We start from the raw sequence: 23811 nt of genomic DNA, 5'->3' as shown, positions 1-23811 counted from the left end.
TATTATTAAATAATATATTTCTTTCATCTACCTTTTATTATATAATACCAAAGTAACCGATCGAAATAACCAACATAGAAGAAAATTGGCGGGTAAAAGTATTGCGCGCGCAACAATTTCATCTATAAAATACTCTTAGCAATGCGACCAATCGCTAGTAGGTTAAAACTATCCCTCCGTGAGGAGTTTATTGTCGGCGAATATGACTAGGTAAATTGTGATAAGTTTGAGGTTATCTTCAACAAATTGTCTTATATTTTAAATGTATAAATATCAACTTTTAAAAATATTTTATTGTTCTTAAACGTATTTTATACGGCTGATAACGATAGATAATATTTCACTTTTTATACGCTTATAATGATTGTAACAAGCCGATTTAAAGATGCTGGTGTCATAGGAGGTGAACACAGAATTTTCGAGTATCTCTCGATTTATTACAGGTCAAAGATAGAATTGGGAGATGTAACGCCTCATAATATAAAACAACTTAAACTCTTAAATCAAGTGGTATTTCCAGTTTCATATAACGAAAAGTTTTATAAGGACGTTTTAGAAGCAGGAGAACTCGCTAAACTAGCATATTACAATGACATAGTGGTAATTAGACCGTATATTCATTTATTTTTATAAATGTATTATATGTTTTAACAATTATTTTTATATCAATTATACCCTTCATTTGTTACTCGCAAAGAATATTATTTTATATTTGTAGGTTGGTGCAGTTTGTTGTCGTGTAGATACTTCAGAAAACTCTAGACGTTTATATATAATGACTTTAGGGTGTTTATATCCTTATAGAAGATTAGGAATTGGTACAGTGATGGTACAACATGTCTTAAAGTACGTCAATAAAGATGGAAATTTTGACTCAATTTTTCTGTAAGTATACATCTAAATCAATTATGAAATATTATCTTTGGAAATTTATTAACAAATATATCATATGCTTGTAGTCACGTTCAAATAAGTAATGAAGGGGCGATTGATTTCTATAAAAAATTTGGATTTGAAATAGTGGAAACAAAAGAACATTATTATAAAAGAATAGAACCTGCAGATGCGCATGTTTTACAAAAAACATTGCGAGCTCGAGCAGATCAAACAAATCAACAGATTATCAACTAATAAATTTTCTTATCCATTACTTCATTTCATCTTTTTCTTTACCATCACAAAATTATATTTGTTTTTGAATTCTATAAATAAAGCGCCTTGTTATTACATCTACTGTTGCATCAAATGTTATGGAGTTACCTGTACATAAATAACAATACAAATATAAAAATTTAAAGACATATTTTAATTTTATGTAGCAATCAATGATATCATCCTTGCATTATTTACGAGATATAGACTCGTAAGAAAGGATCCATAAATTAAAAGATTTAATTGAACACACCATTAAACCGAAATTAAATATTAATGAAAAATTAAATGAATTAAATTACATTTATACGATTAAAAATAAATAAATAAAATATATATATATGCAAAATATAAATTCCAAAATTATTAATAAAAAATGTGTAACCATATACATATATTACAAAATACATAAATTAGGGATTAACTGTATCAGAGATTACATAATAAATTTTGTATACACATTACCAAATCTCATAAATCGATTGAATATTTTTTAAATAATCACAAGCCAAGTTGAAATACTTTTACAGATCATCACATTTTAACAAAGCTTTTTAGCATATACACCATGTGTATAATTTTATATTTATATATATATATATATATATATATATATATATATATATATATATGTATGTATATAAAATTACATCTGTAATAATTCCAAGATCCTTTTAATGCAAAGTTCAGAACCTTCATATGCTTCTTTTGAAACCTATAAAAGTAAAATGAAAGGATGTAATTATATTACATATTAATTATACATATGTATACATAATTAAGTAAAATTATCTCACTGGTGCTAAATTAAGAAATCCATGAGGCAAACCAGATAATATGTCAAGACTCACTACATTCCCTAGCAATTTTAGTTTTCTTGCAAACATAACACAATCATCGAGACAAGGATCCAGTTCCATTGTCTACAATTACAATATCCAAATATTGATAATATTGATTATCTTTTCACAAATATAATAAATGTAGTGATAAGATCTAACAACCATAAACTCACTAAAATTTTTGTGGGTGGTAAACGAGCTAAGAGATCATCTGATGCAAGATATGGACTTAAGAATGGATCTTTGGGAACTGTGAACACAAATTCTTCTGAAGGACTTTTTGCTCTTTCCGTATCGAGTTCTCTAATTTCTTTTTTATCTCCGCCAAGAGGCCATCCAAAAAGTGACCATGTTTTGCCATTGCTTGGAGGGTTGTCATCTGTACCATTATAATTATTTAGTACAGGAACTGAAGTATTTATATTTGAATTTCTATACATTTCTAAAAATTTTTGGATATATTCTTGAGATTTAATTTCTTGTTTTGGATGATCTATGCCTAGTGTATAACAAATACCATTGACTTGAAATTTATTTGTATTTTTATACTTTAAGATATTATACTAATAAATATTATTGAAATTCATTGTATTACAACGTTAATTCGTCTAACATTGTACATACCATCGACATCTGCTAGGCTTACAGAGTTTAATGTAGAGTCAGATGGAAGTGAGGCAAGTTTATGTGCATCATTCGTTTCATCTCCATTAGGACTAAGAGCCAATGCTATAAGATCACTCTCACTAACTTCTGCAAATGATTCAGTTTCTGATTCTACTACTTCATTGCTACCTTGAGTTTTATCTTTAGGGCTGTAAAGAAACTTCATTTGTATCACCATTACATTTTTTCTACTTCTCCAAAAAAAAAAAAAAATCGATAAGATTATATGTAGATACTATAAATCATTTTCGGTATTACCCTACGGTTTTTTTATTATCCAATGCAGCATAAGCTTTTAGGCATCTCATCATAAAACCAAAAGGTAGCAATAGATCAGTTAGACTTAATAATCGAGATGGCGATGTTACAAATTCTACCAATACTGGTGTATATGCCATAAAAATACCATCTGGTTTTCTTATATTCATTTCTAAGCATTTAAAAGTAATTCCCAAGTTCAAATTTGCCCCTGCAGAATCCCCTGTTAATGCGTTATTTTATGAATAATCGAAATAAGTCCCATTTAATTATACATTCAAATAAATTGATATTCTTTCGAAATATTGAAGATGTTTTACCAATAAGAAGTACTTTCCGTGCTGTACTTCCAAGCAGTGTACTCGCATGATTCAATGACCATGCGTAAGCGTATAATATTTCTTCAAGAGCACGAGGAAATGGAGCTTCTGGTGCTAAACTATAATCTATACTTAAAATAGGCACACCTAATTTTACTGCCCATGTTCGTAAATAGGCTTCATGCGAACGAGAAGTTTGTGCTACAAAACCTCCTCCATGAGAATGGATAATCAAGCTCTCGGATAAACCAAGTAAGTCACCTCCAATACCTGCAGATCCAACCTGAAAAGAAATATTTTTATAAAACATATATACAAAAATAAAAATATTGCATAATCATTACATAATTAGTATACCATTCCAACACGACGTACGGCACTAAGTAATCGTACATGTATTGGCTTTCTCCCAATATGACTGTTTGGTATTGGAATAGAGATTTTACCTCCATCAAGTGTATCAAGTATTAATTCCTCAGGAGGTATAGATATCACTTGATTTATACTTAATGGTACTACCATTGACACTGAACTGCATAGCATTTCTAAAATAGTTAATAATGGAAACTTAAATTAAATTCTAAAATATATATATATATATTTTGTTTTTTTGATCTGCAAGAAATTTTACCATTTTCACTCAAAAACCAGAAAGCTTGACAAAATGAAACATCTGCATGCTGAGAAACATGAACAATACGACGTGCTCTTGCTTCTGGATCCATTACATATTTTAAAGAATTAGCACATCGTCCAAGTAATGTTCCATTGGAATAATAAACTTCACTAAACGAGGCCAAACAAACTGATAAAGTTTTTAAAATATGTTTTATATTGTCACAAAACTGGAATGTTTATAATAGGCCTTTAATATTTAATTTCAACCTTATAATTAAAGGAATTTTCAAAAATACCTGGAATCCTAAACATCTACCATAAAAACAATATTGATTTATACTCTCTGCTTGATTTAAAAGTTCTTGGGGAGTATGTTCGTTAGAAGAAAACAGAGATAATTTTCCATCTTTCATTCGATCACTCCAAGAATAAAGAGTTTTCAAGTATTGTAGACAAGTGTATAAAGATGCTAACAACTGAGAGCAAGCCTCTATTTCTCTAAATACGTATAAAATTAATAATTAATATTACATATAAATTACATATACAAATACGTTTGTAAAGAAATAATAAAAAATTATTTACCGCATGTAATAACTTTTACGGAAAAGAAAGGAGTCTTTTTGACAATACATTTGACGGCATACCGAACCAGAGTGCATAATGCATCTATCAACTAATACTAAAAAGCTTCTATATCCATTTCCTGGAGTCTGTTCATCGAAATCAAACATTGGCGCGATTCTTGATATCTCTTTATATACAGGTTGCATTTTTTCTAAGTGATCCAGTATTGCCAAAAGACCAGCTTTGATTCTTGATCCATTTTCATCTTGATGCGTTGAAAAATAATCTTTATTTGCATGACACAGTTCTCGTAAAGCTCCCCATTGCAGAGGTTCAAATTCCTCAAATGGTCTTTCAAAATCATCATCAAGAGACATTTGAAATTTTTGTCAATTATATTATAATTAATATAACAAGTAATGAAGCAATAATTTTTTAACAATCCCTTCAACTAGATGATATTATTGTTGTATCCACAATGATTTTCATAATTTAAAAAAAATTCCATTTATATGACAAGTCCACCATTCAAGTTTCTTGAGTCCATAAACAATGAAATCTGTATAAAAATTAATAAATAAATTTATTATAATTAATTTGAAAGATATATCTCATAATACTACTTTTTGTTCATTTTTATATTTAAATAATAAACATTGATAAATATCCACAACACAATTACAAATCATTATTGTATTATATCAACAATATTTTTATAACTTTGCCAGTATCATGCAGTGAAATGCAATAGTATAATACGAACATCATTGTTACCATAAAGCTTTTCGCAATCGATGAGCGTTTTGCAAACACAAATGCGTCATTGATGAGAGTACGCTTTTCTTTAGAAAGACGGATACTGACTGGGCAGTTTTAATCCGCGCGCTTACGAATATCCAATCATAGTGATTCAAGTTTACTATTGTTTGTTATAACTGATAAAAGATGTTACCAGCTGACAAAAAATATTTCTTTGTTACAGATTACATACAGAAAAAATCAAACTAGCTTGAGATTGTTGACGCTATTGATCTCATTAAAAAACGTAGTGAACAAAATTTGTCGTATTTTTATATTTATTAACGTCGAAACATCAATGCAATATAAAATTTCATTATCAATCTGTTATCCTCTATCAACGCACATATATCTATATACATATATTCTAAACAAAATTTTATCTTCTTTCGATCAGATAACGTTTGGTTTACATACACATACACACACACACATATATATATATATATATATACATATATATATATCGATTTTACAGTTTTTACAATTGAAAAATTCTACAAAAATACGAATTAATATTTATCTCTCAGTCAGAATTCCATCAGAATTAATTTAATATAAAGTATTTCCTTTGTGATATATATTCTAGTTGATAGTATCAATAACAACAAAGACGAATAGCTTTAACGATTTTCACAATACATTTTATACGTATGACTCATATCTATTCTGCCTTATAATTTACACGCTCTCATTGTAAATAATGAAACATTAATAAAATATTTATTACAGACGCTTTGAATGTCGAGTTAAACAAACTTCGACTTGAGTCCCGTATGGCGCTTATGATTCTAACCTTAATCAAGATCTCTATTATTAATCGTTGTCTCTCTATATCAGACTTATTTTTTTCTCAATAATAATGACATTAACTGGTATAAACATATTAATGTGATTAAATATATTATTGCGAAGAGCTTTGTCGACTATAAATATCTAAAGGTATTTACTTCTTTATTATGTCCACTTTGCATTTCTTTGTATGTATTAAAGTAAATATTCAACTCGAATTCGACGTGGAACTTTATAATATACTATGTTAATATAATAGGTTTGTTTAATATAAAGATTCTAATCCTTAACACTATTTAATCGTATAAATTAAATATTAGGTGTAAGGTTAGAACAACAATTTTTTAAAGTTTTAAAGAATACTCTGCATGAAATCTGTGTAAAAAACAATGTAATATAAACAAAGTAATATTAACTTAGAAATATGTATTACATATGTTTACAGGGATATATTTTATTTTTTACAGCAGTTGAAAAAATCATTTACAATTATAATGGAAATTATAATACATGGAATTGGATGGTTTTTATCTATGGAATGAACTTATTTTCAAGCAAAGCAATGAACAATATCTCTGGTCAGTTTCGTAAGACCACATGGGATCCTATACTCATTATTTCACAAATAGTAGCAGTACAGTCTGTCATGTATTTTTTTCTTGGAATTTGGATCTGGATTATAGCGTCGCTTTTAGGCTCTACAAATTCTTTGGATTATGCCTTTCAATATAAGGAAATACACGTTCGTAATTTTGGAGGACAATTAGTAATAGTAATCTTTATCTTGAATGCGTTAGTAGGTGCTATGGCTTTATGGTGGTTAGTACAAAGAACAAAACAGTGTATGGACTTTGCATGTACAGCTCATTTAATACATTTGTGTTGTTGTTGGGCATACAATGCCAGTTTTCCAACTTCATTCAGTTGGTGGAGTTTAAATATTGTTTCCTTGAGTATAATGTGCGTATGTGGAGAATTTCTTTGTATGAGAACGGAATTGCAAGCAATACCGCTAGGTATGAATAATCAAAAAACAGCCTTGTAATAAAGAAGTGTATATATTGTCTAATGAACCTGTTAGGTCAATGATATGAATACACTTTTCTTTAATATATATATATTTTTTTCTTTATACTTATATATATCTAAGTACTTCTCTTAGACTAATATAGAAGTATAGGTTTTATAAACTATTTATAAATATAAATACATTGCATTATAGCGATATCAAGAGTTACTACTCATTTTATTGATATAATATTAGTTTTAATATCACCAATTTAACATAAAATTTATATATTTTTTACTATTTATATTTAGTCTAAAAATCATTTAATGATGATCTTCCTTGTGAAATCGCAAACCGCAGTAACCACAGATATTTGGACCTGGCTCATCCTATATAAAAGACAATACATTTGTTTATAAAATTTTACTTTAAATAAGCGATGATAATATTTTATTGCGTTTTACCAAATTGATATAAACTTTAGGATGTCCTAAAGGACCGCCACCACCATCACAAGATACCACACGATCTTTTTTAGGGGTAGAAGGTACGTTACATATATAATTTACAGCCCAATTTGGATTAACATGTTTCGGTCTGTCGACAAATCTTGCAAGTCGGTAGTCATCTTCCTCGAATTTCTAGCAAACGGATAAAAACGTTAATTTATGATACAACGTAGATTTGATGTCATCAAAGTAAAACTATTTCCAAATAAGCTTACCTGTCCGGTATGAGTTACTTTATCGGATAATTCATTCGAGTATTTTCGTACCGTTAAAGTTACTATCGGTAAATTTGTTCGTGATATTTTACTGGAAGATTCCAGCAGACGAAAAATACTCTTGTTCGCCATATTTATTAACTGTTACGACACTATACCGTAAGAGGTCTCCTATTTGTTTTATTTCCGTGTTATACAATTTAGGTTAGTAGATTCGTATAATGAACATCATCAATATTTAACGATAAAATATTCGTCAGTAATAAATATGACCGATACGATATAGATACTTTTAATTATTAGATCATCATACTTGTAATTTTATCGAATTGTTATTTATATTTTACAATTTTCAATATATCGATTACGATTCAATTATATCGATCGAACTTAATCGAAATCGAAGATTCCGAATTTAAATTTTTTCCGCGAATTTAACTTCTGTAATCAAGTTCGTTACAATCGAAATCTAAAATGATAAGTACGCGTTTCCAATATATAGTTAAGGATCATGCGCGTGAAATATTCTATGTAGTGACCTTTATTACGTCTTGATTGCACATACACAAGCTTTTTTTGGTAAGATTAAAGTCATGGGATCAACTGTTGATCGTTACAATAGTTGAAGGATCTTATCGTGAAAGATGTGAAACAAAGTTTTGTAAAAAAAAATCGAGAAAAAAAGAACTTTATTGGACGTTGTTATTTCATAGATATGTACGATAGAGAAGATAATTCGAAAAAGGGCCGCCACTTGATCCAGCGATTAGGAGTAAGAATTCTTACCTACTCGAATATCGATCCGCCTGGGCAAGTGAGCAATGCGACGTCTCTATAACGTTCGCAGCTTTTCCCCTTATTTTTCCTTTACGCCGGCAACGTATCGTATGTGTGTGCGAGAAAAGCAAAGAACGAGATAGAATCAGTGCTTTTTTTTCAAGCGATAAGCAAGTTCTATATGTTCGAAGGCTATACGACGCCTTACCGGCAACATATGTCTTGCATCCGTGTACGTAGATCAAAAGGGTCACATCAAACTTTTAATCAGCTACATAAATAAGGATAATGTAAGGCAAATGATATACGGTGAGTCGAGCCAACGTTTCAAGTAACGCTTTTGCCTCTATATTCTCTCTATAACTCATTGTGACGTTGCATCATTATGGAAGAATGTTCTGAAGAAAAAAGGCCAAAAACTTTGATCAAAATGATAATGACAATGAAATTTGCATACGAGGCGAGAACTTTGAATTATAGAGAGTCAATCGTATTGTTGTCTTTGCTTATTATATATTTGCGCTCCAACGAAACTATCTTTTAGGATAGATACAAGATCGAATTAATATGGACGTTCACGGAGCCGGAGTGGTTGCCGTTTTAGGGACCGTTGGAGCTGCTACTGGAGCAATTTCAGCGGTGATCGTTTACACTATTTGTACACGACGTCGAAGATTACCCTTGCTTACTTCGGGCGTCGGTCCTCTTAATTGGTCTGTTCTCTCTTCTAACACTATTAGCTGCTACATGTACCAGATCGATCTAGCATCATTTGATTTTTTCAAAATCGCATCTTGCGTCTATCGTATCGTTTATTTTAGGTTCGAAAAAGATTTGTTGAATAGAGCCGAAGAAGCTGCGAGATCTTCGAAGGACGTTCTAGTTGGATTAGGATCGAGCGTATCTCTAGGTCGTGATAGTAGAACTCCGAAACACAGTGCTAGCCGTTCCGATGACGAAGAATGGCAATCGGATCACGTATTCGATAGTATCGCGAGTGATTCTCCAAGGAAAAGTGAGTGATCTCCAAAAAACGATATGTCCTGTTTTGTTATCGTTTCATCGAGCAATTGTATCGAAAAGATTCGTTTTACCCTCGATCGATGTTTTTTCATAGTCCGACATCATCTATCCGAATCCGACGACATTCCAGCGTCGCCGATGAGTCCTCTAGCACCACCTTTACCCGAAGGTGCGGTCGTAGCATCGGAGAAGCGAATGGTAATCGTAAAACATCCTCCTAGAAGCTTAGATAGCTCTCATTCGAGACTGAACAGTCTTGAAATCGAGTCAGAACCACGGAACAAGGTACGCCAAAATTATTGTGATAACTTTTCTTTATGCACGCACGTACGTACGCGTATTATACTTTTCGTTACATCGATTCGTAGCTTTCTTCCTCCTCGTCGACGTCGTCAACGGACGAATTCAGAGGAGATTTAGAAATAGGATTGATTCACGACGCGCCTGCTGGTATTCTTACCGTACGCCTTTTAGAGGTATTTAATATTCTGTACGATCGATTTCTGTCAATAAAATTCTTATCAAGTTCGGAAAAAATAACTATCACTGCGTCTTCGTATAGAAACATTACTCGTTTTCTTTGTGAAAGGCTCGTAATTTGCGTGCACGTGAACTCAGTGGAACCGCCGATCCTTACGCTAAAATACGCCTGTTGCCTGATCGGAGTAATGTCTGGCAAACGAGAATACATAGACGTACTTTAAATCCAGGTAAAATTGATCAGAGAATGATACTCATCAACGCGATATTATTTAATGACGCTCTTTTCCAACAGTCTTCGACGAGGATTTCGTATTTGAAGTAAATCCAGAATCGTCCTTGAACGATAGAACTCTAGAAGTTCTCCTATACGATTTCGATGCTTTCTCTAGACATCGTGGCTTGGGCTACGCACAATTCCATTTATCTACGTTAGTGGATATTCTTGGTCTAACGCTACAAACCGTTAGAGTACCGATATTGCGTTATGGAGCCGAGGGTGGCTTCAGAGCCCCACCTTTGGGAGAATTGATGGTGTCTCTTTCATATCAACCCTTAGCGGAGAAATTGACGGTCATCGTTGTCAGGGCCAAGAATCTACCTATACCTGACGATTCAACGAGTTGCAATCCATATGTAAAGGTAGGTGAAAGAAAGAAAAAAAAAAGGAACAGTTGTAAACGTTTCACCTTGTTACGAGTGTATCCATTTAGGTCGTACTTATGCAAGATGGGAAAAGTTTCAAAAAGAAGAAGTCCAGTATCAAGCGGGAAGCGACGAGTCCAGTCTGGAACGATATTCTTAGCTTCGATGTTCCTAACGAAGTGTTTTCGAAGTGTGCATTAGAATTTTCTATATTGCGTGCTAACGGTGAGCTAATCGCAAAATGTGAGGTTTCTAGCAAGTGTCAGAAGGAACTCTTCCATCGTGTATTGTCAGGGAAGGGTGCCTCTGCACAATGGTTACCGTTGTCCGAGCCGGAAGTTCATCGTAGCGATGAATATAAAGATTAAACATCAACTTGCAGACGATGACAAGTCTTCGGGCTTCTTATTTCTTGTTCTGTCTAGTAAGAAGTACTTGAACTTGAAAGAAAACAATCTATAACGAATTAAATCGCACATTATCTATTTTCACTAAATATGAACGTAAAGTTCGTAATGCAAATGATACGAATATTTTCAGATATTGATTACGAGATATATATTCGTCGTTTCAGAGAATTATTTTCGATAATATCCATAGATTAAAAATATGTCGAAGTCGCTAATTACGATTGCCTTGATATAGATTATTTTGAGAGTTTTATTTCAAATATCTTCTTTTGAAGTTATATATCAACAGTATTTACAAAACCATAACGCACAGTTTCGCTCGTGAAACGTCGTGCGAATGATTTAAATCGAAGGACTACAAATCCCGTACAGTTGTGATACAATATATTATCCAAGTCAACTGCATGGACGCTGATCTCATAGATGTAATTGTTGGATCTGTCGATAGACTGAAACTTCATGGCGTATATGAATAATTATTCTTTCTATATATGGCCGATTGTAACTGTAGCTCGTACGATGTAACGTTAGTTCCTGTCCATGAAAATTGCAAGATATTTTCAATGTCGATGAAAGCAGGCTCTTTCAACAATGGAAAGTTCAGTAAGTGTCTCATAGTAGCAAAATCAGAAGTCTATCAAAAATGTATATCGTACTGAAAAGTGAAATATACGCAATATATTATCTAACGTTTCATGGAGTGACAAAGTCTGAAATGTTTTCAAATACTATGGGCTTACTATAAAAATACGTATTTTAGATAAATATATCCACACGCACTTATGTGTTAGGTGTAGTACACCAAACGCACATTCGCCACGACTAAGTTATTCTCAAAATAACATTATGCCTGATACATAAAGATTGTGTCACATTAGATTTTTGATGTACCCATTGTATTATGTCAAATATTCATACGAATCGTAAAATTGTGCTTACCATCTACTTATGCTTCCTCTGATGTGACAAAAAGTACAAATACTTCTAATATTTTTGATTTTTAAAATGTTTTATTCACTGTACAATATAACTGTACATAAAAGAGGAATGGACCAACATAACGCGATCCCTGAGTTTAGTCGAACAATCCTGTAAACAAATAAAATATGATTAGTATAAAACTCGTGCTTCAATTTTTATAAAAATATTGAAATGTAAAGACTATCTCATTTAAATATATTATCTTCATATATACCATCAGTAGCTAATACATGATCAAATAATCATCGAATACTATTAAGTAGTTTAGAACAAATACCAGACAAGTTTCGTTAATTATCGAATAGCGAAATTTGATAAATTTTGCATCAACGTACCAAAACCCATGTCTTCGTCGGATTCTTCTTCCGGTTCTTCTTTTTTCTTTTCCTCTTTAGCTGGAGCAGCTTCTGTACTGGCTGGTGCAGCTGCAGCAACAGTGGCTAAAACGAAAAGTTTTTAACATGGAGAAAATCATCGTTTAACGCTTGTTAACAGAGAAACTATTCGATTGCATCTGTTGTAATTGTTGCTAAAAGAATCTAAATCAATGCGTACAACATATGACTCGAGATTCTATTCTCATTTTATATATCCTCGAATGCTAACCGTTCTAATATATAAATTTATTTAGAAAGGTGGATGAAGAGGAAGAGATCAAAAGATAAAAAATATTCTCATACGCGATCTTAACGATACATACCACCGGCTGCAGGTGCAGCACCGACGCCAGATCCAATTTTAGTGATAAGATCCTTCACGTTCACACCTTCCAAAGCCTTCGCGAAAAGTCCAGGCCAATAAGATTCTACATCCACATTGGCAGCTTTTAAAATCGTTTGTATTTTTTCACCCTGCAATGTACACAGTATCTTCACATAGCGTATAATCGTTGCTTAGTTTTTACATTATTTTTGTTGTTTTTGAACTTTCAGTATATGAAACAAACGGAAAGAAAAAAAAAAGAAGACCGACATAGTTATAACGATGAAACAAAAAAGAAAAAGAACTTAATTTAGACTATTATGTATAACGATACAAATACACGAGACGAATCGGAAAGCGTAGCAACACACGTGAAATTTACTTACCGTTACGGCGATGTCATCGTCAACGAGAATAAGAGCGGAGTAAACGCAAGCAAGCTCGGCTTTGGTAGTCATGTTTACTATTTATATTTCTTTTATCGAAAGTCGATGGATCTTAATAATGGTGCAAGTCGCCGATACGGCCTTAGCTCCGTGAGAGAGAACAAGCACAAAGGTTCGGTCGATCCAACGGGAAAGAAGTAGCGCGCAACGGATGTCACGTGACGTAAAACGGATATGCTTAAGCGGAATTCGTCATCGAGCTACATTCGGAGAATGTTAACGTCGTAGTTACTTCTGATTGGATACATCGAAAAATGTGCGTTGGTGAGATGCCACCTTTACGATACACAATAAACACGCTCGATTAAAGAAACGTAATGTATTCGATACCGTTATAAATAAGTTTACGACAGCATGAATATTTAATAATACAACAAGAACGTCGCAGAGAACATCGTCGTAAAAGAAACATCGATTAATAAGAGATGTTCTTACTATTTACCTACCTGTGATCGATACGTTTCATTCGAAAATGATCAAGCGTGCAACTATTCGTTATTAGTATAATCATCGTTACATGTGATGTATCTTTATCTTATATCGACGTTTACGCCTTTATATATAAAACTTGTACGTGTACAAGTATTGCGCAAGTTTACTAGAAATTGCAGTCTCTCGAATGACGTAATCGATATTAGACTGGTACGTGTCATTACTAATGTACTTACATTTGCACTTACATAAAAATTACTCGTTAGGAACGTACACGCGCGAAAACATTTTTTACGCCGTTCGCGTAGTTGCCAAAATTACAGGGTTATCGGTTATATAAAATAACCCATATATAAAACGAACGTAAACAAAAGTACGTATTTCCTACATTTGAAACACAGAGAATCTAAAAGAACGTCGCTACTCGTATTCATTGGTCGAAATTTAACCAGTTCGGTTTATCGATACGTTTCCTATATCGCGAGAAAGGTCGATCGATAACGTATCAAAGATTTCTCGAGTGGACGTAATCGTTCTAACAAGCAAATGATAGACAATTAAATAGTTGCAAAAACATTGGAATAATAATCGAAGAGAAAACAAATAGATACAAGATAAAAGGGAATAGAATTAATAAATACTAGACCGAGTGGAATAGTTAGAGTAACTATCGAAAATCGAATTGCGCAAGACGAAGCAAGGTAATCGATTACTAGTGAATCACACGTCCAATAGAAAAAGGATTCGTCGAGCGTGTTCAGTAGTTTTGCGGACGTCGTCGATCTCGCGAGTATCGTTCGAGTATTTCGCGAGACGTAAAGGGCGCGCGCGTCCGCGAGGCGCTTCGAGCTTTTTGTAAGTTTAGCGGAACGCAAGGTAGTCGTCGACGGCGACGACCACGACGAGGACGTTAATACGTTGGATAGAAGGAGGACAAGGGATAAAAGTTAAGGAGGAGGAGGAGGAGGAGGAGGAGGAGGAGGTGGTGGTGGTGGATGTGGTGGTGGTGCGGTGCCGAGGTGCGCCTGTTCGGCGAATGTTTCTCTCGGGCGGTCGTTGCTATGTAGTACCGGCGTAAATGAAGCGGCGGCGTATAGCGCGCTCGCGTGCTAAGGGGGTACCGCCTGCGGGGGCGATGAGAATGGCGCGCAAATGTTGCGTGCCCAACTGCGAGATCGACGTTCAGGAGGCACGTACCAAGGGTTTGCCGCTTCATAAATTTCCGAAGGACACTGTACTTAGAGGCAGGTGGTTGACGAGCGGTGGTTTCGAGACGAGCTTCAAGCCGACGCCCGGTCAAGTCGTCTGCCACAGACATTTTAAACGTGCCGACTACGAAGCCGCCAACAAAACTAACAAGCTAGCGTTGAAGAAAGGCAGCGTTCCCTCGGTCTTTGCGGACTATGACAACCATCCAGGTATCTTTCGATCTATTTCAACCTTCGTTCTTTTCTTCCTTTCTACTACGAGTACTCCGGGCCATCTCTGTCAGCTGTAAAAAAAAAAAAAGATCGTGCGTCCTTTTTCTTTTTCTTCCTCCGCCACTTACGTCTCCTCATCTTCTTCCTTCTCTTCGCCCTCCGCCTCGTTGCCTCCTCCTCCTCCTCGTTCTTTTGCTTCTTCTCCTCCTCCTCCTCCTCCTCTCCCTTTCTTCCGTCCCCTCCCTTCCTCCTTGCACCAGTGCTTTCAAAGCCTTCTCCCTCCGTCCCGCTCTACTCTCTTCTCCGATATTTCCTGTGTCTCGCGTGTACGCGATATCATCGAGCGAGAGACGCACGAATTCATGGATTTCTTTGAAGAAACGCGTACCTCGCTACGCGTTTTTTCTTACTGGAATAAAATGGCCTTCTTTCGATGAATAATTGAAATCGATGATACGAGAAACCTTCCTAGTATTCATACATGATTCGAACAAAAGAGACTTTTAGAGATATTCCTTTGATGTTTTCTTGCTTGGAGCATGCAATTCCGAAATCCTAAACATTTCTTAAATATACGATTAATGATCGATCGTTACTTGTCCCTTAGATTTTAAATTTGTTGACGTTTAATACAAGTATGTTTATGTATTGGTTTTTAGATCCAGTAATCATGTCAGTAAAGACCTCTACTTCTTACGCGCAAGAAGATCTGGATTTAATTAATGCGGAAATTCTAAACATGAGACATTCTCCTTTGATATCCGAAGATAGAACTCCCAAGTCGGACAGTTGCGGCGAAACCTGTTATTCCAGACCAGAATCATCCGCCGATTCAGTTAATTTATTAGAGACGTCCGATTTAATGGAGCAGAGGTGCAAGCTATCTACGGGAAAGGATTCGAGTATTATGAAAGAAGAAACTCTCGACGACACGGAAATAAAAGTAAATAGTATGGCGATTCAATTGGGTATAGTCGAACCTGAAATAGCGATGCAACACGTTTCCAAAGATTTAATCCTCAAAACTGAATTAAATGGTTTTAAGGAAGTAAATGAGAAAGAATTCGACAAAGTAAACGATTTGAAAACCAAAATGTTAAATCGTGACAGTTTGAAATTCTTCCCTGGTGCCAAATTGGAAGCAAAGGACTTCAATGAAAAGTGGTGTGTATTGGTATTGAAAAAGAATTTATATAGTGCTTTATATTGCGTTATATCGTGATCGAGATGTAAGAAATTACCTTACACGTGAAGCAAAATGGATTAATTGTTGATACTTTTGGCAGGTATTCTGCTAAAGTAGTGGAAACAGATTGGGTAGAGAGAGAAGTATTGATACATTTTGATAAGTGGAGTGCAAGATTTGACGAGTGGATACCAATGGATAGTTCCAGATTACGAGTATTACAAACAGAAACAAAGTAAGTAAATATTGTTTATATTCAAAGATTTAAAATTTTGTCTTTACAGGTAAAAGCAATGTGTGTGAAACTTACTGTTTGCGATCACTTTCCAAATGCTTATACAGATTTCATGACATACGACATCTCTCTATTTATATATTATTTTTCAACAACCGTTAATCTTGTCGAAGTAATCTTTATTTCATGAGACCTGTAATAGCAACAAATTCATTTATCCCGATCGTTCACGAGTTATCTTTTAAATAAGCGTGTCCTACCCATTATTGAAATTAATAGTAGTCTTTATGACAGTTGTATAATCTGTCTTCTGTGTTTTTCTTTAAAGCGAGCAAACTTGGGTGCTGCCATCTCCGTAAGTGGATATTGCGTTATTAGAGGATAGATAATAAAATTTGTAGTAATTCTCATTGTTTTTAGATCATAACTGAACATTCCTATGGTATCTTAATTTTGTAGATCTGTAGAATCTTCTGTTTCTTTCTATCGATATTCTTTTTCATAGCTTTATGTACATATATATTTCTTCTAAAACTCATTCTGCTGACCTTGCTCTTAAACATCTCTTCCTAAAAGAATGCATCCAGATGTATTCTATATGTCATCGATTGTAGATTATAGCATTTTTAGTAGTTTGTTGGCTGTTCTCCTTGAGGATAATGAAGAATGTGTATAGTGGTTTTAATTATAGAACGTATAAATAAAATAATTTATTACTTACATTGGTAGCGGGTGTTGTTTGTTTAAAGTCAAAGGTATAACAACAAAGTGCTTGCGTGTAAATATGATAAAAATAAATTCTTGCAAACTTATCACTTGAGGTATTGATATTTAGCTTTTCTCTTTTCCAATACATCATAGACGTTATTTGCAAAGAGAATAAATTGTTTAAATATGCACAACCAATACGTCATATTCATGCTTATATCACAGTACTTTCTTTTTCTTATTTGTCTATAATAAGTATATGATTTTTGTTCTCATCTACAAATTTATTTCTAACGTTTGAATGTATGCAATGATAGATGTTACAACATATACGTTTTTCATTCAAATTTTATATCGGTAAACAAAAAACAAACGAAATCTCTACATGTTACTTTCATCGAAGATTAAATTAATTTGACATTAGAAAACAAAATGCTGCACTTTAAATAAAATCCTGTCAACAAGCTGCACGAGAAAATTGACGATGTCGCGAAGAATTATTATCGTCTTGTTCTTTTTCGCGGAAGGTAATATGTCAATTTGACACCCCCAGGGAGGCGAACATGAGAGAGTTCTCGGTGGGAGAAAGGATCCTAGCTACGTGGGCGGATGGCAGAAAATATCCCGCTAAAGTAAACGCCGTCTTAGGGAATGGTAAGTGACCTAACCTTAACCACCGTAAGAAAGACAGAGATCGACTGTGTCCTCCCATTGTCCGTTTGACGTTTTCACTCTGGGAAGGACATTTTTTAAATTTATAATATACTATCTATTTTAGAATTATAAGTGACATATTTTCGCAGACAGGTATGATGTGCTCTTTGATGATGGATATGCAAAGATTGTCAGGTCCTCGAAGATGACTAAAATTGCCACTCCGCCCGAAACGGTATGAATATAATATTGAGGTTATGTTGTTATTTCTACGCGAATCCCCAATTTTCTTATAGGCCAGTTTTCTTTTATGATTTTGACAGATGTATCTCTAAATTCATGACCCAACGTAAAGGAAATCTTTATTTTTAATACGATTACATTTCGATTAAAAATAAAGAAATTTTAATGGTATTTCTTTTTTCTTAAAATTCTTTTATTATTTTTATGTTAATCTATAGAATATGCGTAGAAATTTTAAGATTAAAATTATTTAATTTTAGACTTTGTTTTGGCTAAAATAGTATTACCTTTATGTAGCATATTTATGGAAAGCATACTGGCTAAGGATGGTTTTTTCTTTTCTCTTCTCTCTCTCTCTCTCTCTTTCTCTCTCTTTTTTTTTTTTCTAATGACCTTATGATTCATAATTGTTAATTCATATTACTCATTTTTGTTTAGTTGCGAAAATATATTGTTAAACAAATATTTTTTGTCAACATATTTTTATTATTTCGTATTATGGCTGCCATATGTCTGCAAGTATATATGTTCTTACAATTATATCAAAAGGAATAAACAATTGCAAATATTAGTCAATGTAAACAATAACAGTATTCAGGAGAGTATTTATATTTATTTAATCAAAGTTTTTATTTGGACAAAGAATTTTTGAAGATTATCATAGTACATGTTCAAATTAATATTTGTACATTTTTCTTTTGACTGTACTTGTCAGAATAATGATCAGTAACGTTCAAATTAATTATAAGAATGACAAATTTTTTAAATAATTCGGTTAATAAACTTATGATTTGAGGTTAAAAGTTCATTAGGTATAATTAGAACAATAATCTTGTATGTAAGTGTCGTAGATTTGAGTAGTGACGATTGAGAATTTATAAAAATAAAGTCTATTTTAATATTACAATTGTATAGCAACCAGTTCAAGAAGACGGATATATAGGAAGTAAACAAGAGAGAAGGGACAAAAAAAGAAAGCATACCGTTATGGAGCTTTTCCATACTCATTCTAGGAAACGTTCCAAAAATGAAGGTGATAAAATAGTAAAGAAAGAAGAATCCATTGTTCGAAACAATGTAGAAAGTTTCCCGGAACCTAAGATTGATTTGGATGGCACTTTATTTGGGCCTTGCTATGATCCTGGTACTGATTTGTTAAAAGGATTCAATACAAACGTGCCTAAAACCAAACCGTTACCGAAGAAAGCCAAAAAAGAAATGCATAAATCTGATACAGAGCAAGAAGAATATGTCGGTCCAGCATGGATTGATGGTGAACCGCAAGGAATTGAATCTTACATTGTAGATGGAAACGATGGTAAACGATTTTTTGTGAATTATATATAAATTTATAGCATTTTATAATTATAATATTTATGTTATATCTTGATATAAAATTTGTAGGGCCACGTCGTTCTATTATTGTACCTGATAAAAGATTACCTCCAGGCTGGCAGAAGCACTTCACTCAAAGAAAAGCTGGAACGTCCGCGGGAAAATGGGATGTTTTATTTATACAGTAAGTAGAGAATTAAGTACATTGCATATTTGCATTCTCTGATCGCAACATTATTTCATACGAAGTATTATTATTTTAGCAAATCTAGCGGAAAGAAATTTAGGTCAAGGAACGATATCAGGGCGTTTATGGAAAGCCAAGGCCAGTTCGACTTTGATCCAGAGAAATTCGATTTCTGTATACACCGTAAAAAAAAGAATCATGGGCAAAAGTTAAAACAAGATGTTCCTACACCAGAAATACCAAAGAAGATAAAAACGTTGTTGCCTAAAGTAAAAACACCAACTTCTAATGAAAATACATTACTTATGTCAGTTAACACGCCAGTTAATACACCAGTTACATCCGCAGGAACTACTGGAACTCCTGTTAATAACGGCGGTAAGATCTTTTTTTCATTACAATGCTTAAAATAAAGAATGTCTCTTTAATTTCCTGTTGATGTTTCAAACGTACATTAGGAAAGATTTTTTGTAAGTATATATATTTTTATGGTATATATTTAAGAGAAGCGATTATCAATCATATTATTAAATAATTAAAATGTGTGTGATATTTATTTAGTAAATTTATTTTTAAGCAGCTGTTTTCATCGGCGGGCTTCGAGTGGAGATGGAAGATAGTGCTTACAAATGTCCTAAACAAGGATGTAATAAAACTTTTCGAAAAGAAAATCTTTTGCAAATGCACATAAAGCATTATCATCCTGAATATTCGAAATTTTTGGGATCCACACCAAATGTTGCAGATTTGGCATATGCAAGAACGATCGGGGAGTCTATTGACGACATTATTCCAAAGAAATCGACTCCTTTAATGGAAAAGATTCATAAATTTGGGAAGAAGAAGACTCCTCAAGAAAAATCACCAGTACCCACGTCGCAGTCAGGATTAAATTTTGTACAGCCTTCTTCTCCATCCGTATCGTTAACAACGTTCGATGAACGAGAAGACGAAATTGACCAATTAGAAAAAGTAAATGAGCTTCATAAAGAAGATATTAAAATAGAAACCATGTCACCTATGTCAAGTCACAGTATGGAAGTAGACGAGGAGGTTGAAAAAAGAAAAGAAAATTCATGTGCGATGTCACCGGGAACATTGTTCGATATGAAAATAAGAGAAGAAAAAACGGAGAAAGTTGGTATTAAAACGTTATTGCCTGTCCGGCCACCCGTAACACCGGAAGTACAAAGGGTGGACAGATCGAAGTCTTTAGATGATTCGATGCATATTGAAAGAGGTAAAGGACAGAGAAAACGTCAGTTGTCGGAATATAGTTCTGATGCACCGTCTAAAGGGAAAAGGCGGCATGGTATGCACACATTTATTAGCTCGTAATATTATTGTATTCTTATTACATACTATTTTATAGTCGTTGAATAATTCGATGAATACTGTATCTTTGTACGTAGGTATGCAAGACATTGTAGACGATTACGGAGATTTAGATGACAGTGCTGTAGATGCGGAAGGTCCTACTGCTCTTATGTATAGATACAGTCGTAGGAAATCCGACTCTAAAAGCGATGAAAATAGTCAAAATAGTGAGTTGAACATTCGTATCATAGGGTCGAAGTCGCGATATATATTTATATTTATTTATTATATTCTCTATTTTGTAAGTTCAAGGGAAATATTTCTGTTTATTATTATTTTATTATTTTGTATTGCTCGTAGGTCAACTTAATGATTCTCGCCTTGAAAAAGGCGACCCCTTTAAAGGGGATTCTGCAAAAAGAGATAATAGTAATGATGCAGAAGGTATTTTGTTTATTTTTTTAACACCTTTTTGTTTCAACATTATTCCATTCGTCATTTCCTCCCCGTTCCCTTCGTTATCAAGAACCTTGTTATTTTATATATTGATACTACAAATATTAACATATAAATAATTTACGAATAATTTAGAAAATAGTTTGCGCAATTAGAACGTTTTATAAAACGATTAGTTTAGAACGAATACGCGACTGAAGTTGATCACGACTTACCAATTAATTAATACATGATTTATTATTTTTATAAAAAGTAAAGTCTTTTAAATCATAGATGTTGTGTTTTATTTATAGAAAGCGAGGGAGTTATGATGATGATTAACGGAGAAATGGTAAAAGTAGAGCAGCTTCGACGAGAAGAAATAATTAACTGCACCTGTGGGTTTATGGAAGAAGATGGTTTAATGATACAATGTGACCTTTGTTTGTGTTGGCAACATGGTCACTGTAATGCCATTGAAAAAGAAAAAGATGTTCCAGAAAAGTATGTTTGTTATATATGCCGACATCCGTATCGTGAACGGCCTTCGAAAAAATATTACCACGATCAAGATTGGATAAAGGAAGGCAAATTGCCAAGGTATTTAAAATAGATAATGTCTCTGGCTATTTTTAATGACATCTGATCGCTTTAACTTTAACGAAATGTTTATGTTTTTTTAGCTTATCTACTCGAACGAAGAATCAAAATGCAATTAACAAAAGAACTGCAATATTAAAGCGTTCGTACGATTTAGTTGCAGCCTTATTGCAAATGCAACAGATTCTCCATAGTTTGAGGGTGAAAATTAACGTAGCTCAGTAAGTGAAGTTTCTGGGTTTATATCCTGTGTTTTTTTTTTTTTTTTATATTTATGAAGTATAAAAAGTGTAAATTTGTATATATTAGGAAAAAAGATCATCCGAAACTATATCTTTGGGCTAAAAATTGGGAAAAGTTGAATGTGCCCAAGCCTGATACGGAACCTGTCCCGGTAATGGAAGTAATGAAAACGCCTATAGATTCTACCGATACAAGCTCCGAGACCTCCAGACGTACCGATATAAAAATAGAAACGAAAGCATCGGTGAAAGATGATCACGATGATAAATCGATAGCCTCTGATTCGGAATTAATGAAAATTTTAGAAGAAGATAGCTCGAATTCGGACGAATCGAAAGTTATGTGTAAAAAAGAAGATTCGATAAATTCAAACGGCGGGCATATATTATTAGACGCGTTAACAAGAAATGGAAGTCCGGACGAAAAACAAAAATTAAACCTTGAAAATGCGATAGAAAATATAAGTAAGTTGAAACGAGTGTTTTTCTTTTCCCTTTTCTTTTTTCCCATTTTTTTCTTTAATCGCTGTCATTTATTCCATCGCTTTGTTACAATAATTTTATTGTTACGATAGATACGAATGGTTCGGAAGATAACAAATCGATATCTGGATTGTTTGTGGACAATCTACATGGCGAAACTAATGTACCTGAAATTGGACAGGAATTGTCAACTCCGTTGCAACCATTTATACCAGAACCAGAAGCACCGATTGATTCGGCCGAATGTCGGATGAGATTACTGGAACATATTGAACATTTCCAGAGTCACATAGAGGCGAGACTAATATCTATAGAAGCTCAAGTTTGCGGTATGTAAATGTTTCTTAACGATGAATCAATTTTGAATATAAAAAACCAATTGTCTGTGACATTCTTATAGCTTTGGAAGCTATGGATCCTGATGAGATAATACCTAGTCCGGATGTGCAACCTCGTACGAAGCAAACGGTACAAATGTTGCTTAGAGATTTGAACACAGTTCGTAAATTGGCTGCTTTATGTTAAAGCATTCGTTTGTACAAATATAATGTCATAAGGATTACTTCTTCGTTAAAAACGTAATTGCACAATAAAGTTGCTTTGACCAATGTAACATGTACATATACATATATATAATGTGTGTATATGTATGTGTATATACATACATACATACATACATACATACATACATATATGTATATGTATGTATGTATGGATGTATGTATGTATGTCATATAACGTTGCCGAGTATCGGAATCGAACAAATGTGATGTGAAATACGTTAAGTTAAAATTTCGTAAATTCGTACGTAATACATCAATGCCGTTTTATGTATTTGCATATTCAATAGCAAACTAAGTAAATTGTTGTGATCATAGATCAATATAAAAGAATTAAATTTCTAATATAATTTTAATATAAGAATATAAATGATAATATAATTATGTTTAACGATGTTAATTTCTACGGAATTAGTCGCGTATTTCTCACGACGATTATTGTATCATTCCGATCGTATCATTATCGAATCAGAAAAAAATTGCTGGATATTTTTTCAAGGTAAATATCAAAATATTTACAAGTAAAGTTAACCGAAACCGATGTGATCTTAACGCATGGACAA

The 23811-nt window shown here is 33.3% G+C and overlaps 7 protein-coding genes and 1 long non-coding RNA gene across 27 annotated transcripts in view; 4 read left to right on the top strand and 4 right to left on the bottom strand.

The window, feature by feature from the left end:
• The first annotated feature begins 58 nt into the window (after window positions 1-58).
• LOC122634881 (probable N-acetyltransferase san) lies at window positions 59-1300 on the top strand. 2 transcript variants are annotated; one of them, XM_043824319.1, is made up of 4 exons: window positions 59-210; window positions 444-600; window positions 719-885; window positions 960-1300. In XM_043824319.1, the coding sequence occupies exons 1-4, from the start codon at window positions 203-205 to the stop codon at window positions 1129-1131; spliced, it is 504 nt and encodes a 167-aa protein (XP_043680254.1). In that variant the 5' UTR covers window positions 59-202; the 3' UTR covers window positions 1132-1300. The 2 variants fall into 2 exon arrangements, with proteins under 2 accessions (XP_043680254.1, XP_043680253.1); XM_043824318.1 differs by lacking the exon at window positions 59-210 and having other exon boundaries at window positions 217-600.
• On the bottom strand, window positions 960-5639 carry LOC122634879 (hormone-sensitive lipase). 8 transcript variants are annotated; one of them, XR_006328498.1, is made up of 13 exons: window positions 5187-5638; window positions 4442-4982; window positions 4153-4354; window positions 3870-4083; window positions 3596-3783; window positions 3239-3521; window positions 2919-3141; window positions 2619-2809; window positions 2168-2493; window positions 1950-2075; window positions 1789-1867; window positions 1618-1748; window positions 960-1260 (listed from the first exon to the last, which is right to left on the bottom strand). XR_006328498.1 is itself a non-coding variant. In XM_043824308.1 (12 exons), the coding sequence occupies exons 2-11, from the start codon at window positions 4798-4800 to the stop codon at window positions 1799-1801; spliced, it is 2181 nt and encodes a 726-aa protein (XP_043680243.1). In that variant the 5' UTR covers window positions 4801-4982; window positions 5187-5639; the 3' UTR covers window positions 960-1754; window positions 1789-1798. The 8 variants fall into 8 exon arrangements, 7 of the variants coding, with proteins under 7 accessions (XP_043680243.1, XP_043680244.1, XP_043680242.1 ...); XM_043824308.1 differs by having other exon boundaries at window positions 960-1754; window positions 5187-5639; XM_043824309.1 differs by having other exon boundaries at window positions 960-1750; window positions 5187-5639.
• A 52-nt stretch (window positions 5640-5691) lies between these two features.
• Window positions 5692-7127, top strand: LOC122634882 (protein SYS1 homolog). Of its 4 annotated transcripts, none has more exons than XM_043824322.1 (3): window positions 5692-5872; window positions 5954-6163; window positions 6484-7127. In XM_043824322.1, exon 3 carries the CDS (start codon window positions 6534-6536, stop codon window positions 7056-7058), a length of 525 nt encoding a protein of 174 aa, XP_043680257.1. In that variant the 5' UTR covers window positions 5692-5872; window positions 5954-6163; window positions 6484-6533; the 3' UTR covers window positions 7059-7127. The 4 variants fall into 4 exon arrangements, with proteins under 4 accessions (XP_043680257.1, XP_043680258.1, XP_043680255.1 ...); XM_043824323.1 differs by having other exon boundaries at window positions 5954-6272; window positions 6481-7127; XM_043824320.1 differs by having other exon boundaries at window positions 5693-5872; window positions 6481-7127.
• A 102-nt stretch (window positions 7128-7229) lies between these two features.
• On the bottom strand, window positions 7230-8034 carry LOC122634884 (NADH dehydrogenase [ubiquinone] iron-sulfur protein 6, mitochondrial). The gene is made up of 3 exons (XM_043824324.1): window positions 7747-8034; window positions 7487-7663; window positions 7230-7411 (listed from the first exon to the last, which is right to left on the bottom strand). The coding sequence occupies exons 1-3, from the start codon at window positions 7876-7878 to the stop codon at window positions 7346-7348; spliced, it is 375 nt and encodes a 124-aa protein (XP_043680259.1). The 5' UTR covers window positions 7879-8034; the 3' UTR covers window positions 7230-7345.
• Window positions 8035-8207: 173 nt separating this feature from the next.
• LOC122634880 (synaptotagmin-5) lies at window positions 8208-12202 on the top strand. 3 transcript variants are annotated; one of them, XM_043824317.1, is made up of 8 exons: window positions 8208-8832; window positions 9068-9236; window positions 9345-9538; window positions 9641-9831; window positions 9915-10022; window positions 10136-10256; window positions 10322-10668; window positions 10740-12202. In XM_043824317.1, exons 2-8 carry the CDS (start codon window positions 9091-9093, stop codon window positions 11037-11039), a joined length of 1407 nt encoding a protein of 468 aa, XP_043680252.1. In that variant the 5' UTR covers window positions 8208-8832; window positions 9068-9090; the 3' UTR covers window positions 11040-12202. The 3 variants fall into 3 exon arrangements, with proteins under 3 accessions (XP_043680252.1, XP_043680251.1, XP_043680250.1); XM_043824316.1 differs by having other exon boundaries at window positions 9073-9538; XM_043824315.1 differs by having other exon boundaries at window positions 9068-9538.
• On the bottom strand, window positions 12072-13442 carry LOC122634885 (60S acidic ribosomal protein P1). The gene is made up of 4 exons (XM_043824325.1): window positions 13151-13442; window positions 12763-12913; window positions 12398-12502; window positions 12072-12170 (listed from the first exon to the last, which is right to left on the bottom strand). The coding sequence occupies exons 1-4, from the start codon at window positions 13220-13222 to the stop codon at window positions 12157-12159; spliced, it is 342 nt and encodes a 113-aa protein (XP_043680260.1). The 5' UTR covers window positions 13223-13442; the 3' UTR covers window positions 12072-12156.
• A 1179-nt stretch (window positions 13443-14621) lies between these two features.
• Window positions 14622-23811, top strand: part of LOC122634876 (PHD finger protein 20) — a 9338-nt gene continuing 148 nt past the window's right edge. Inside the window, exons 1-19 of one of the 7 annotated variants that reach the window (XM_043824287.1) lie at window positions 14942-15060; window positions 15723-15735; window positions 15831-16227; window positions 16350-16484; window positions 16813-16839; window positions 17746-17846; window positions 17996-18081; window positions 19005-19407; window positions 19494-19608; window positions 19688-19989; window positions 20070-20081; window positions 20189-20923; window positions 21024-21155; window positions 21289-21372; window positions 21678-21963; window positions 22047-22184; window positions 22273-22670; window positions 22781-23017; window positions 23089-23811. The exon at window positions 23089-23811 is cut by the window's right edge and continues 148 nt beyond it. In XM_043824287.1, coding sequence (XP_043680222.1) covers window positions 15926-16227; window positions 16350-16484; window positions 16813-16839; window positions 17746-17846; window positions 17996-18081; window positions 19005-19407; window positions 19494-19608; window positions 19688-19989; window positions 20070-20081; window positions 20189-20923; window positions 21024-21155; window positions 21289-21372; window positions 21678-21963; window positions 22047-22184; window positions 22273-22670; window positions 22781-23017; window positions 23089-23213 — 3618 coding nt within the window. In that variant the 5' untranslated portion in view covers window positions 14942-15060; window positions 15723-15735; window positions 15831-15925 and the 3' untranslated portion in view covers window positions 23214-23811. Of the gene's footprint in view, window positions 15061-15722; window positions 16228-16349; window positions 16485-16812; window positions 16840-17745; window positions 17847-17995; window positions 18082-19004; window positions 19408-19493; window positions 19609-19687; window positions 19990-20069; window positions 20082-20188; window positions 20924-21023; window positions 21156-21288; window positions 21373-21677; window positions 21964-22046; window positions 22185-22272; window positions 22671-22780; window positions 23018-23088 lie in introns of all 7 variants that reach the window. The other 6 variants (XM_043824282.1, XM_043824281.1, XM_043824285.1 and 3 more) reach the window with 6 other exon arrangements.
• On the bottom strand, window positions 16486-17752 carry LOC122634886. The gene is made up of 2 exons (XR_006328499.1): window positions 16745-17752; window positions 16486-16677 (listed from the first exon to the last, which is right to left on the bottom strand). It is a non-coding gene; the product is annotated as an uncharacterized LOC122634886 (long non-coding RNA).

Source organism: Vespula pensylvanica, chromosome 16 (assembly GCF_014466175.1).
Source record: "Vespula pensylvanica isolate Volc-1 chromosome 16, ASM1446617v1, whole genome shotgun sequence".
Taxonomy (NCBI): Eukaryota; Metazoa; Arthropoda; class Insecta; order Hymenoptera; family Vespidae; genus Vespula; species Vespula pensylvanica.
This window is presented reverse-complemented; position numbering and strand designations above follow the sequence as displayed.

What these genes read in the sequence shown, in the direction of transcription:
- LOC122634880 (XM_043824316.1), top strand. Translation starts at nt 9,091, where the DNA reads ATGGACGTTCACGGAGCCGGAGTGGTTGCCGTTTTAGGGACCGTTGGA. An exon ending in TAGACGTACTTTAAATCCAG is followed by an intron (nt 10,257 to 10,321) that starts GTAAAATTGATC and finishes CTTTTCCAACAG; the next exon opens with TCTTCGACGAGGATTTCGTA. An exon ending in GTTGCAATCCATATGTAAAG is followed by an intron (nt 10,669 to 10,739) that starts GTAGGTGAAAGA and finishes GTATCCATTTAG; the next exon opens with GTCGTACTTATGCAAGATGG.
- LOC122634879 (XM_043824308.1), bottom strand. Translation starts at nt 4,800, where the DNA reads ATGTCTCTTGATGATGATTTTGAAAGACCATTTGAGGAATTTGAACCT. An exon ending in CTGGTTTTTGAGTGAAAATG is followed by an intron (nt 3,784 to 3,869) that starts GTAAAATTTCTT and finishes TAACTATTTTAG; the next exon opens with AAATGCTATGCAGTTCAGTG. An exon ending in TACCACCCACAAAAATTTTA is followed by an intron (nt 2,076 to 2,167) that starts GTGAGTTTATGG and finishes TTGTAATTGTAG; the next exon opens with ACAATGGAACTGGATCCTTG.
- LOC122634881 (XM_043824318.1), top strand. Translation starts at nt 361, where the DNA reads ATGATTGTAACAAGCCGATTTAAAGATGCTGGTGTCATAGGAGGTGAA. An exon ending in CATATTACAATGACATAGTG is followed by an intron (nt 601 to 718) that starts GTAATTAGACCG and finishes TTATATTTGTAG; the next exon opens with GTTGGTGCAGTTTGTTGTCG. An exon ending in AATTTTGACTCAATTTTTCT is followed by an intron (nt 886 to 959) that starts GTAAGTATACAT and finishes ATATGCTTGTAG; the next exon opens with TCACGTTCAAATAAGTAATG.
- LOC122634882 (XM_043824322.1), top strand. Translation starts at nt 6,534, where the DNA reads ATGGTTTTTATCTATGGAATGAACTTATTTTCAAGCAAAGCAATGAAC.
- LOC122634884 (XM_043824324.1), bottom strand. Translation starts at nt 7,878, where the DNA reads ATGGCGAACAAGAGTATTTTTCGTCTGCTGGAATCTTCCAGTAAAATA. An exon ending in AAGTAACTCATACCGGACAG is followed by an intron (nt 7,664 to 7,746) that starts GTAAGCTTATTT and finishes TCCGTTTGCTAG; the next exon opens with AAATTCGAGGAAGATGACTA. An exon ending in CTAAAGTTTATATCAATTTG is followed by an intron (nt 7,412 to 7,486) that starts GTAAAACGCAAT and finishes TCTTTTATATAG; the next exon opens with GATGAGCCAGGTCCAAATAT.
- LOC122634885 (XM_043824325.1), bottom strand. Translation starts at nt 13,222, where the DNA reads ATGACTACCAAAGCCGAGCTTGCTTGCGTTTACTCCGCTCTTATTCTC. An exon ending in ACGATGACATCGCCGTAACG is followed by an intron (nt 12,914 to 13,150) that starts GTAAGTAAATTT and finishes TGTACATTGCAG; the next exon opens with GGTGAAAAAATACAAACGAT. An exon ending in TGCTGCACCTGCAGCCGGTG is followed by an intron (nt 12,503 to 12,762) that starts GTATGTATCGTT and finishes TTTTCGTTTTAG; the next exon opens with CCACTGTTGCTGCAGCTGCA.